The sequence below is a fragment of the Aythya fuligula genome, chromosome 18 (assembly GCF_009819795.1).
Source record: "Aythya fuligula isolate bAytFul2 chromosome 18, bAytFul2.pri, whole genome shotgun sequence".
In the NCBI taxonomy this organism is placed as follows: domain Eukaryota; kingdom Metazoa; phylum Chordata; class Aves; order Anseriformes; family Anatidae; genus Aythya; species Aythya fuligula.
In genome coordinates this window covers 8,888,272-8,901,747 of record NC_045576.1, presented here as the reverse complement: position 1 = coordinate 8,901,747, position 13,476 = coordinate 8,888,272, and the positions used below count along the sequence as shown (strand labels likewise).

The window sequence follows — 13,476 nt, the reverse complement described above, 5'->3', positions numbered from 1 at the left end:
AAAGCTGAGGGCTGCGTATTCCCAGCCTGCTCACTCGTCTGTTTTAACTATGGGACTTCTAAACTGGCCATCGTGCTTTCCAGAAAGAAAGAAATTAAAGTAAAATCCTTTGCTGCTAGAAGAAAACACTATAAGCAACAGTGCTGATATTTTCAAAAAAAAAAAAAAAAAAAATATCTTCAGCTACTCATGCAGTGTTGACTTTAAGCAGTTTGTTGCAAGTCCATATCTTACTTGTTAAAACACCGTGTCATCCTCTTTCTAACAAGTGAATTTATAGGGCTGTAAATGATGCTATAGTGGCCTGTTTTTCCTATCATCCGTGACACCTCTGCAGGTCTCAGAAAGGGAGTTTCTGTGCTGTTCAGCAGAGAACAAAGGTGATATTTGGAGTCAACTAACAGTAAAGCTGTAAATCCCAGAGTTCAAGCCCTCCCCAGCCCTCACCCCTAAAAGTCCTTCTTTATGCTGATTTCCTTGAGAGTAGGTCACGCTTCACTTTCAGGGCCTTGCAAGTCCTCATGAGGTGAGGGTTTGAAGAGGTGCCTGCCTTTTACCTGGCATTGTGCTTACACAACTGGCTTTTCTCTCAGGGTACCTCCTTTCTGCCCAGCAATCGCTCTAGTTTATAGCTAACCTGCTTCTGTGTGGCCTTGGGTGTGCCTTTTAGGTCTTTCATGATTGCGCTGATTTTGAACACTTGCCCTACAAGTTAGCAGGTGAAAAGTCCTTTTAGCATGCAGCTGCCATGGAAAAAAGGATGCAAATACATTAATGAATGAACTCAGATCTGATCTTGCCACTCCCCAGAATAAAGATATGGTGAGAAAAGGTGAGTTCGTGACCTTCCTGACATTCATACAAAAGGTGCCATTGCGTTTTTCTACGTAGCCAGCCTGCGTTTTGGGGAACATCACAGAAGTGATTACATGTTCTAGGTACAGCCATCTTCCTTCCACCATCAAAAGGAAACAGGACCAAAGAGTGATAGTGCTTCAGGCTCTGCTTTGCAGCAGGTTCAGCAGAATCTTTCACCATAGCCCTTCCCAGGAGCTTTTAAGTTTTCCCTCCATCTTATCTGTCAGACTGTTTAATATTTCTTTCATTCTTGCTTTTGATTTTTTTTTCCTTCTCTGCCAGCTTTTTTTTTTTGACAGACAGCACCTGGAAGTCCATAACTACATTGTGAAGTCAATGCAAGGCGGCAGGGTCTGCTGTGAGGTCCAGACTGGACTTTTTCCTCCAGTCCGTGAGCTCTGGAGGGGCACAAGAGGTGAGCTGGCACCCCCGTTGCACCCACTCAGCAGAACCATCCCTCTTTAATGAGCTGCTACCGAAGGCAGAAGCTGCCCACCGCAAACTAGGAAATGAAGCAAAAGGCAGAATCATCTATCCCACCTAATTTAGAATCCTGTGAGACCCAGGGAAAAACCCTGATGCAGGACCTTTCCCTACAGATACGGTGGAGCATTCCTTCTGAAGTCAATATCTTAATCAGGGATTAAGGCACATAGCACATATCATGGAACCATGTACAGTACACTGATAAAACAAACCTCGCCCCTCCTGTACACACAGCCTCTGGTAACTGTTCTTGAGGTACCTTTTACCTGTGACATCTCGTAATGTTAAAGCCAATCTTAATTTAAGACAAGTTTCTAAACTTCACCGAATTGCAGGGGAAGAGGTTTAAAGAACCACAAAGGAGAACTCCTAGCTATTGCTGACTTTCCTTTAAACTTTCACTATGAACAAACACTGAACAGAAGTTCCTATGTCAGATTTGCAAAGAGAGCACACGGTGTCCTTCAATATCTCGCTCACACAGTTGGCTAGGGTTCCTGTAAGTATTCCTTCAGAAGGTTGTAATGTGATTGTGCTGATTAGCCTGGATCAGTCTGAGATTTCAAATCTTGCAGGCAAACACCCAAGAATTTAATCTTGGGTGAGATCTTATCTTGCTACAATAGTAAGTTCAGTCATTTCTACAGCAAAAAATAACTGTGTCCCTGTAGCCAGATTATAGTAAATGGCTAGAACAAATGCTTAGCACTGTTAGATGAAAGCATTTGGCTTTCTCCAATAATATCACCTCCAGTGGATATCAAACCTAGTGTCAATGGCCCAGGCATAAAAGATAAGCAGATTTTTTTTTTCTTTAGAACAGAAATATTTGGGGTGCACAGCAATTCTGGGCTTCTCATCTTTCTTCTTCCCTCTTTTGAAAATTTTTGATGGCAGCCTTCTTATTGACGGTTCTTCACCATGGACACTGGAACTCTTAAGATATTTAAGTAGATTTGTGACAACGGGGAGATTTGGGTGAGATGATGATATTGGACCAGATGCTACAGCAAGCAGGTCAACAAACAGCAGGTGCTGGAAGGGCAATAATTCTGAAGGACAAGTCCTGTCCAAGAGGAAAGCAAACAGTGTTCTTTCATTGTGAGGAAGTAAAAGCCAGGTTGTGTACAAGGTGCACTACAAAATCTATTAGTTACACATATATGTGAAATTTATTGACTGGAAGCTTTTAAAATAGAGCCACACCACTGCTTCAGCCTAATGTCTACAGAGGATGCAATTAGCATGAAGGAAGTGGCTGCAGATAGACAATAATTTAGGCACTTGCAGAAGTGGCCAGGCTTAAATGTAGCTTGGAGAACTCTTGATTCCTGTTAGTAGGATACCAGTGAGGCTAGGCTACAGCCAGGCAGGAATACAAAAAAAAAATAAAATAAAAAAAAAAATAAAAAAAAAATAAACAGAAAAAATAGGGAACTAATAGGGAACTAAGGCCATTTTCCTGAGATTCCAGACATCCATGACTCAAGGTACACCACTGTTTATGAACAGCCATCTGTTCTTTCTTGTCCAGCACCCTTGGTTTCAGAGCTGTGTGGCAGGGGCTGTGCCGGGGAAGCACAGGTCTTGGGCCTGGGTTTGCTGCTCTCTCTTCACATCTGTGGTGCTGCTGAGGTAACCACACGTCAATCCCTTCTAGAGGAAAGACACTGAGTGTCTCCGAGATGTAAATGTTGGTCTGAGCAGCTTGGATGGTTGGACATGGACAGCCTCAAACCCAGGACGCCAGCAGACATCTCTAGGTGACCAGGGACATGTGCAAGCCCCTCAGCCCTCTCTCTGCCTGCTATGTGGGAATTGCCAATGTCCCCCTCCAAGAGCAGACCCTATTTATCTCCACAGGTGGCACAGAGCAAGGAAAACGTCTTCCTAGGGGATTGATCCTTCCATGGGGAAGCCACCCTCACAGAGCAAGAAGCCCCACACTGGCAGCACCGCCTGCCTTTCAGTGCCCAGAGCCACATGCCCACGAGGGGAGACCTGGCACCTTCTCCCCGGCCCTAATGGCTACAGAGGGGTGCCTGAGGCAGCCTCGCCGAGGCGATAAAGGCCGGCCCGGCGCCTCCCGTCCTGAGGGGCCGATGGCAGCGGGGCGAGGCCATGGCGCCTGCCGCCGCCGCCAGGGAGGGAGCGAGGGCGGGCCGGGGGCGGGGAGGTGCGGGCCCGGCGAGCCCCGGCCCGCCCTGGAGAGGCCGGAGCCGGCTTCTCCCGCTGCCCGGCGTGGGCCTGGAGGAGGAGAAGGAGGAGGAGAGGCTCGGTTCCCCTTGCCGTGGCCATGGAGGTGTTCTGCGGGTCCCGCTTCTGGGTAAGCAGCGCGCCCGGCGCTCCGAGGAGAGGAGCAGGGCGGGGGCCGGGCTGGCAGCAGCCCCCCTGAGGAGAGAGGGGGGCTCCCCCGGGGAAGCGGGCGTTGTGCCCCCAAGGCTCGGAGGTCCCCGCTGAGGGTGGGCAGCACTCCCTGGAGGGTCCTAACGGGACTTTCGTGCATCCTCTTTGCATCCTCAGCAGCCCCTCTCCGTGGGCTTGCCCTGCCGAGTTTGCCCAGCGCTGGGGCTGGTCACAGCTCTCTCGTTTGGGCTCCGTTGAAGGGGTGCGAATCTGTTTTGCAGCTCTGCCAACAGCTGGGCTTCATAGTGATGTCCCCGATCGTTGCTTTCTCCGAGGGTCCTGTGCTGGCATTGCTGATGTCCATCAGAGTGCTGCCTGCCAAGCGCCCCGTTGCTGGCGGGTGGTGGGCTCCTGGCAGCTGAGGCTGGTCCCAAGGCTGGTGGTGGCTTGAGTTAGAGACTGGAGCCTTCAGCCCTTTGGAAAGGGGCTTGGAGCAGGTGTTGGGGCTGCAAGCAGGAAAGTTTGGAAAGTGCTGCTGTAGCCGTGTGTGCGTGCTGGCTGCTGCAAGTGCTCGGTGCAGCGTTGCTCCGCGGTACAGTAACAGCGTGCTGTTGTTTCTCTCCTGTTCCGTGCAGGCAGACCTTACGAAGTCATGGGGACTTGAGCATGTGTGGAGAACTTGGAGCTGCCTTTCAATAAATCATGTTTTTTTGCATGTTAGTTTGTCTTACGTTGACTTAACTCGAGAGGGATTTTTTCCAACAAAAGACCAGCAGGAATGAGGAGGAGTGGCTGGTGATGAAGCTCTTCTTAGTAACTGCTAGGAAGGTATTAAAGAGCAACACAAGAGCAACAAGCAGTTGGCTGTGCGGACTTAATGCTGGGCTTTGTCTTCAGATAACTAATTATCTGTTAAAATCTCTGTCAACATTGCATTTTAAAAAGAGGGCTTAGGTCCTGAGCCATTGGTTACATTTTTTGTTCAATCTCATATTTCCTTGCCAAGCACTCTGCGCGCTCACTGCTACAGTGCTTGGCGGATAAGCTTGCTCAAACAAGTATTTTCAGCTCTTATTTCTACTATAAACACTTATAAAACAGGAACAAGCACAAACAGACCAACACTGCTTGCTAGCTATTGACTACAAGGAGAAGTTTGCCTTAGCTTCTCAAGGAAGGCTTGCTTCAACTTCTATTGGTGCTGAAAACTTTTGATAACTATTTATTGATACAGTAATGTAAAATGTTCCAGCAGTTATGCAGGCTTTTTAGTACTTTGGTTCATTGCCTTGTGCAGCACTGTTACTTTGCTGTGCTGTGTCTGTTGTATGTTACGCTCAGATAGTTTATCTTTTTTGTAACATTGCCAAGGCTTTTCAACACAAAATTTACAGAAAGTAATATAAAGGTAATCCAGATAAGGGGGTTTAATTAATGAACACTTCTGTATAGCCTAAATGATGATGAGATCTGAATAAATTTAACAAAACATAAATAGTGATTAAAAATATATACCTTCTGTCTTGCTAGAAGTAATAGCGCCAATATGATTAACAGCAGTTAATCTGGAACATGGCTGAAATTTGGTAGTTTGGATTAGCAGAGGAATGCATTTTCTATCCAAATGTATAAAGGAAGGTGTCAGGTGTGTTACAAGGCTCTCTAGAAACTTGTGTAATTATCACATGCTTATACATAAACATAAATTACTACTAAAGAATAAAGAGAGACTGGTTGAAAAGTGAAGAGCAGCGTACCTCAAACAAGGAAATGAAATACTTTCCCTTTCTTTGAGGAGTGCCATTCACCTGAATGCGGAACCTGTCCCTTCAGTGCTTGCCGTAGGAGCAAGGTTATGAGTTACTAGGTCGTGAGCAGTGTCCAGCTTTTCTTTTAGGTCTTAAGGCTGGCAAGACTCTTCTGGCTAAGTCCACCCAAACACTCTTACATCAAAGTCCAGTAGTCTCTTGAGATTCAACAGGATCTGTTGCCTTCTTTTGATAAAATATTCTGCTGGCTGATGAACACTATTACTCTTCAGCTTACTGTGATTTCATACTTCAAAGACATGGTCTTTTTTTCCAGTTACTCCAGTAATGGAAATGTGTTTTGTCAAACTTAACTTTTGGTTTCTCCCAATCTTATTCTATGTACGTGGCTTTTGGACTGTGGGGAAGAGTTTCTAGGGAAGGAAGCTTTGATTTCTTGTTGCCCTGCAGTGTCAACATTGTCATTAGTTATGAGATAGTAAGTCAGTGATGAATAACGGGCAAAATACTTGGTCTGGAGTTGTTTAGAGTCAGAACAACCTTCCATCTGCCCAATTGTTTTTAAAAATGCTTCCCAATAACTTTGTGGGATGGAAGAGGTGACCCAGTGACCAGCAAACTGGACTCAGTAGCCAAGAGTCTTATACCCTATTTTCAGCAGCCAGGGGCATATTCCCTATTAACAGGAGGTGTACGCTGTGAACTGATGTTATGAGAGAGGTTGTAAGTGATGGTCATGAAGATGACCCTGCAGTCATCTTGAAACAATTTGCTTTGCAAATGCACAAATGTTCAATAAAAAAAGCAGGCATCTTGATGTCCACAAAAGTTGGGGGTTTCCGCTCAGCTGTACACTTTAAAAGGGGAGATCAGGGTGAAAGGCAGTTGCTGGCCTGTGCAGCCTGTGCACATAAACTAATGGTGTTCAGCCTTGCAGTTCAGATCAAGGCTTTGATAAAATGTGAACTAGTTTAAATGCTCACTTTTTCATAGCTGGTGAACTTCAACTCTTTCCCCATATTTTGCCAAATAAACTGAATATTTTTGGAAGCTGAATGGCATACTGGTGTCAGTTTTGAAACTGTTTCGAGCGAAAGGAAACACAATCTTCCAATTTAAACAGTTCTTCATTTTGGAGTTTAAACCAACTACAATAGTTTCTTGTTAAAAGGAGATCAGAATCAAAACAAAACAGTTCAGAGTTAGCTCATGAAAATATTTAGTTTGAGCTGAATCAACTTTAAGAGATGATTGACTTATCTTGGGTTTTTTGGCTTATCGAAAGTGTTATGGTTTCAACTCTTCACCCTGATGCAGGGTGGGGAATTTTGCTGGAAATGTCGAGGGGCTGGCTTTTTGTGTTTACACAGAGGTAAAATAATTTCCTGTCCAACCCATTTTAGAAATGAAAAACTAAGGAAAACACTCTCGGTCACATTAGGAATTTATGAAAGCTTCTAGCTACTGCTTTACCTGTTGAACATGCAATCTGCATACAAATATGGATTATTCTATATATAAAAGAGAAACAAGCTGAACATTTTATTTTCAAAAGGCAGTACGAGCAATCTCATAATCTGAACGCTTAGAAATACACTGTATACTTAACCTGAGAATTAGAAGCTAGTTGTTGATACCGCCTAGCTGTATTCCCATGCTGAATGCCTTTTGGGAAGCGGCAAATGTGATAGCACACACCTATGGACTATCTTGTGTGGGTGTGTTATTTACTATTGTTCACAATTACCTCCTGTTTTATTGTCACATACTTACTGCTGGAATGATGCACCAATTAATGTGACCCACAATCTCTGTACCGGAGAAGCAGACACTGCTGAATTATTGCTTTATTGCTCGTGTCCTCTGCTGCAGTGGGACATGAGTGGTTCCTCTCAGAAGTGAACAGGGTGGTCTCCCAGGGGGAGTTCAGCTGCAGGAGTGTTTTGAGCAGGTGAGGAAACAACGTGAGCTTAGAAAAACAAACTGTGCTCCAGGTTACAGACTTGTCTTTCTGTGGCTCAGACTCTCTGGGTGTGAGCAGGCACTATGGCTGTTGGGATAAACCACTTCATCTCTGCAGTATCGGGTACTGTTGGGATGATGGGTTGCATTAACACTGTAACCTACAAAAAGTCTGTGCATAGGCATGAGGAGGAGCTTCTCTTTTCTTATTTTTTTTCAGCACAAAAAGAACAAGTGACAAAGTACCTCATGTGAGAGACCACGGCTTCTAGTCAGTTGTTGGTGAGATCTGGGCTTGTTTCTTTTGATCTTGCTTAGCCTATAAAGCTTGGATTTCTCAGCTACTTGTGTCTTGGTATCCTGACATCTGTTTTTTCCTTTTTTTTCTGTCCCACGTGGAGTGCTGTCTCATTGCGCATCCAGAGGCTCTTGAGTAATTCACCAGGAAGTTGCAGCAACTCTCAGAAGTAAACAATACCTCAGACTTGTCTTTGAGAGAGTCTCATATATCCGAACACAAGCACCCCATTAACCTTTATGTTTGCAGATAGTCCTTCACTTTGAATCATTGTGTGAAATTTGGTTGGGTTTGGACTAAATGTCATGCTGTTCCCTGGAAATGCAGCTTCCTGCCCTGTTAGTTCACAGTGCCACTCTTCTCCCCTCTGCATAATTTCTCTTCTTGCTTCCTCATGTATCATGCTTACGTTTCTGTTTTCAATTCAAGATGACTTAGAATAGGTGTAGGAGGGGAAAATACATCTTGCAAGTGAGATGACAGACAACGTGCTCGTAACACGTGTACGAGTTTATTAAAACAAAAAAGCTTATGTTATCTGGCCCTAAATTAATAATAAAACCTAACGCCTAACATTTCAATTATTCTGTTGCTGTTTCAGCTCAGCTAGTTCCAGCAGAGGCAGAGTGAAGCGAAAGGTGGTAGCAGGTCATTGCAGAGGAGGGATTCAGCAGTAGGGTGGCATCATCCGGACTGGCTGTTCTGTGTACATCAGCTTCCCCTTCTGCCACGCTATAATAAACACAGAAAGTTCAGTGTTTATAGATCCTTTAAAATGACACAGACCTGCACATAATCTTTGTTAACTGCATTCACTTTCAGATAACAGGCTCCCAATTACATAAATCTCTCCACAAACTATCGTGTCGGGCGTCTGTGTTCTGTCTCGTGTTAGGTCGGCGATCAAAGTAGGTGGCTTGAGTGGTCTCTTCAGACGTCAGGTCTGGGAAGTTATTCTCTCGCAAAGGGTGGCTGTGTTGGTAACATCCTGAACTTAAAAGCAATTGAGTACTCATGTTTAAATCCTTAATAATTAACATTCTCGAACTGACTTGAATGGAAGCTGTTAATAAAGGATATGGGCATCAGATTCTGCAATGTCAAGAGAAGTATAAATATTTGTTATTAGATCTGGAGCATTAGCAGGGACCTGTTACCATTCATCTGTGCATGAACAGTAATAGACTGTATTGGAATCTGTCTGGGAGAGAAAAGTCTGGATTTGAAACTTGTGAGCAAAACTTAGTGCCAGTGAAAGCTGCCAATATCGAGGATTTGTGGAGTCCCTCAGTGGCAGTTGCCAATTAATGAAGCTCATAAAAATGACATTTGTTTCACTGGAATATGTGAATGCGATTGCTCATGTTTTTAAAGGGAATCGGCGATTGCCATTTCCTTCAAGCCAGCATGCTGACAGGGCAAAAAATCAGGGCAGTCCTTAGTGCCCAGCTGCATGCTGCTTTGTGGGAGATGCTTCCAGAAGGCATTTTGGTCCCAAAGCCCCTCTTGTCCTTCCCTTCCGTGGGGTTTTGGGGGTGGCACAGTAAAGCTTGAGGGTGCCTCAAGGTGGAGCAGGTATGGAACTGGGATCCTGTTGTAGGGAGGCAAGGTCCCCCCTTGCTTTGACTGTGAATTAAAGCCCCAGAAGGAGACTATCTGTAGCAAATCCCAAGGTCAGATATGTTCATCAGCTTCTGACACAGCTGTTTCTCCCTGGTCACAGCTCTGACTTTTTAGTTTAAGTGTCGCAGTCGGTACGTACAAGCTGAAGTGGCTGGGACTTAGGAATTCGATAAAGTTTGCCTCCTGAGAAAAAATGTTTGAAATAAAACGTGGCATACTTGAGGAGCTCCTTAAAATGGAGCTATGCTACTGGAGATATAGCCCTTTCCTTTCTGCGCACGTAAATCTGTAATATATTAAAATGAAGAGGCTCTTACTGTTTAAAATTTAATTTAAAAAAAAATTCCTTTGAGAAACCTATTAAATGGGATCTTTGATTTTTCCAGTGAGCTAATGCTCCATTTGTCTCCTGATACTGCCGCGAATATGATGGGCCATTATCCAGTCACACGTTATTTGGCAGAGCTGAAGGACAGCATAGCAGGCAAGCAGCCAGAGGAACGCATTTATGCTTTTACACAACCAACAGCCTTGCTTCTGTCTTGGGCCTGTGTGAGCTGACACCTCGTCCCTGTGCTAACGTGACGGCAGCGTGAGGGGCAAAGTCAATGCAGCAGAACTTAGATCCTTTGCAGTAATACCACGTGTTGGTGTCATAAAGCTCTGAATCAGACCACGGTAAGGAATGAGGGAAGAGGGAGGAGAAAAAATGTTTCACGAGAGGTGTCCTGAATTTCAAAGTCATTTGGTTCCACAAATAATGACTTATTTTTCTTTTCCAAAATTTCTCAGAATACAGAAATACATTTGATGTTTATGCAATTAAAAATGTATAATCCTCATTTCTTCCTTTCCCCGCAGTTGAATTACATGTATTCTAGAATCTCCTCCTCCCCTTACACACAGTTTTCTTCCTCTTTCATTTCCCTTTGCTATTATGTATATTTGGAAACATGGAAAAATCAAAGGGAAAAATTCCCCGCATTCTGCATATCATCTTTCTATTACTGACATGGGAGGTGAGAGCAGGCAGTGGAACAAAAAGCATTAAAAATAAAAATTAAAAAAAAAAAGGAAAAAAAGAAACTTTAGGCTTTTATTTTTTATTTCCTTTGAAAAAGCAAGATATGTTCTCCAGGGAACTAGTTTACTATCAGAAGTTCTGTTGAATGGAAAATTGTAGCCATTAGCAATCTTCATATGTAGCAACACTATATTGTCTGCTTCTTTTTTCCCCCCTTTTTTTTTTCTCTTGTCCCACTACAGAGTTGGTAACTCTTAAATGTTGGTGACCTAAAAAAAAAAAATAAATAATAACTTTCTGTGTCTAAGACTCTTTGTGGCAAAGTGTGCAAGTTCTGCCTTGTTTGGGTATTTGGTGTGTCGTTACTGTAAGCATTTTGCAATTGGGCTGTTGCTGGCCTACAGAAATTCTTTAATGATGGCACTCCTCTTCATATCAGCGCTTCCTGGGCAGGTTCAGTTGTAGGATGTTTGTATAGATCATAGTTAAACATGATTAGTTTAGAAATACAGGTTTTCTAGATGTTGAAAATCAAGTTTTAAGCTTTACGTTCGCATTGCTCAGCTGGTGTTGGATAGAAACTTTGCGTTCAATTTGTTTGGGGTAAGACAACGTACCAGGATCTTATTCTGTGATTAGCATATTCCTTTTCTGTAGTCACCTGATTCCATCTTTTCTTTATCTCTGAATTTTTTGACTTCACAACACCGAAGGCCAGTCTTCCCTTTATGAAGAAGGGGAGAGAGTAGTTGAGGGAGAGCATTCATTTCCTGATGGTGATACCCGTAGCGGTGCTTTGCCAGGTTTTTCTCACTGAAACTACTGTCATGGTTTCGGGCAAGACTGTGGCATTTGCTCTTTTTCTGAATAAAAATGACTGAAATAAGTAGGTCTGCAGACTGAGAGATGAGTATAGTTCATGCAGATTAATCCCAGAAGGTAGGTAAAGTGCGAGTGCTCGTCTGTGTTAGGTGAGCCTAGGGCAATTCTGGGAGCAATAAGCCAGGCTTCATTTTGGCATTAAAGCTCGTTAGCAGCCAGTGCGGCCTTGCCCTCCAGCCTGCTGCTGGGTTTAATTCCCTCAGGACTTGGTCTCCCCCAGTGACTGTCACCTCAGGCCACCACCTCTGTGGCCTTCCGTGATTTTTGGATGTTCAGTCCACAACCATAAGCTACCTCGTACAGGCTATAATCTTGTGCAAGGTTATTTGATCTCTTAAAATAAACCACTAAATTTACCATTGGAAAAGAGAGTTCAGTGTCCCACATGCTGTCCTTCACAAATGTAGATAAGTGTTGCAGTGTGTTTTGTAAACAAAAAACCACTCTGGTTCTTGCCATACTATTAAACATGTACTTTCAGCCCCATATTCTTTCCAAGAAGTGTTGCTCTGGTGTTGCAGTGGAGAATGTCATTGTCTTTTGCCCTGTTTTAAAGGGGGGGGGGGGAGTTGTTTGTAATCACATAAGGGAATTGAGTTGTGCAGCAGTCACTGTGGATTAATGAAGCATGTTACTCTTTCTCTGCGCAAGGGTGAAACTGTGCCTTTGGAAATGCAGATGAATGATCTTGCTCTGAAAAGGCCATTTGAAACTGGAAGCCTTCTGGAGAAGTAGAGCAGAGAGCTTGTTTGCAATTGTGCTCCCAGACGATTACTAGAGTTTGCCCTGAAGAGTTCACCAGCGGGGAACAAGCAGAGGGGATGGACAGCAGCTAGAAGAGGGAGGTGAGACACGGGCTGAGATGAAGCCTGTGCTGTAGCTAAGACTGAGCCCAGATACTTTTTGGTGTTGTGGTTCAGAGCTGTAACTGCAGAGCAGTCCTTGTGTTTGGGAGGATGCCGTGCGATAGAGCTAAGAGCAAACCATAATTATTTTTTTGCCAGGCTGTGCAAGTGAAATTCACTGGCAGGATACTTAATAAATCTAGGGGCAAGAGGGTAAGAAGTCTTTTCTGCATTGAAGTCCTGACTGTCAGTCTCTTCTACAAGAGAAGCTATTTCCATGTTCATTTGCTGCAGGGAAGAGTTGTTACTTTCAGTTATTCACTTCCCTTTTCCTGTGTATCTTTGCAGCCAGCTTTTTTTTTTTTTTTTTTTAATCTGATTTTTAATCTTAAATAGCCTACTGACTGGTGATAACCAGCAGAGAATCAATGGTACAGCACATATTAACCTTGGGACAGTGTGAATGACATCAGCACAGTGGCCTTCACATTCCCAGCAGATAAAGAATGAATTTGTGTTTCCTGCCACTTTTGCAATTCTTTGTGCTCTGTAGTATTCTTAGGGAGAAACATGTATTAATTTATCCATTCAGTGAAGATAACTGCTTGAGTTTACGAAAGATAAGTCTTCCCTAGGGTTTGGAAGCTTTCCTTTGCAAGCTGTATGAGGAGCATTATTGCAGCATCAGCTGTTTGCTGGGTCAAGCCAGTGTAAGGCACTTTTATTTTAAACTTCTGTGGTAGACTAGGAGTTGGTTTAAACTTAAAACCAAGACCAGAACCATAACTGGTCTTTCTCAGCATGCTCCATTAATACCATCATTGGGGCTTGGGAAAGGGAGAGACAGGAATTTCGCTGCTTGTTTTTCAGTGCAGCTTTAGGCTCTGTTTGTTCCTCTTTCTTTGAAAGCTGTAAGGGGTGATGTGCAAGAAGCCCAAGATACATTGCTCTGTACAGTTGTTTCCCTTATGGCCATTACCAGTTTTAAAAATGGCCTTTTCAATAGCAGTATTCTTTTCCAGAGGGGAAAGTGTAATAGAAAATATTAAGTATTAGAACAGATTTAATGTTGCTCAGGGCTTTCCTTATTGAACATCGTCCTGTAAACCAAGACCGTGTACTTAAAACTGATCATCTAAATGTGAGCCCTGCTGCACAGAGGGTCATGTTTATCCAAAGATTGTGACTGGAAGGCGGGTATGACGGAAAGATGCTGCAAGGGGCAACGTCCATGACATTTGTAGCTGGCCAGCAGGAAACCCCACTGATCTGTAAGTTTTACTCTCCAGGAGACCCCTTGTCTGCTGTGAAGCTGTAACGAGCACCTCTGATCTTTTTCCCATGGATGTTGCTGTTACATTCAAGTATCGTTACAGGGTTAAG

At 43.8% G+C, this 13,476-nt stretch overlaps 1 protein-coding gene across 1 annotated transcript in view; it reads left to right on the top strand.

The window, feature by feature from the left end:
* Nucleotides 1-3,587: 3,587 nt before the first annotated feature.
* Nucleotides 3,588-13,476, top strand: part of ABCC3 (ATP binding cassette subfamily C member 3) — a 47,497-nt gene continuing 37,608 nt past the window's right edge. The window contains exon 1 of the mRNA XM_032199793.1: nucleotides 3,588-3,670. Coding sequence (XP_032055684.1) covers nucleotides 3,641-3,670 — 30 coding nt within the window. The 5' untranslated portion in view covers nucleotides 3,588-3,640. The remainder of the gene's footprint in view (nucleotides 3,671-13,476) is intronic.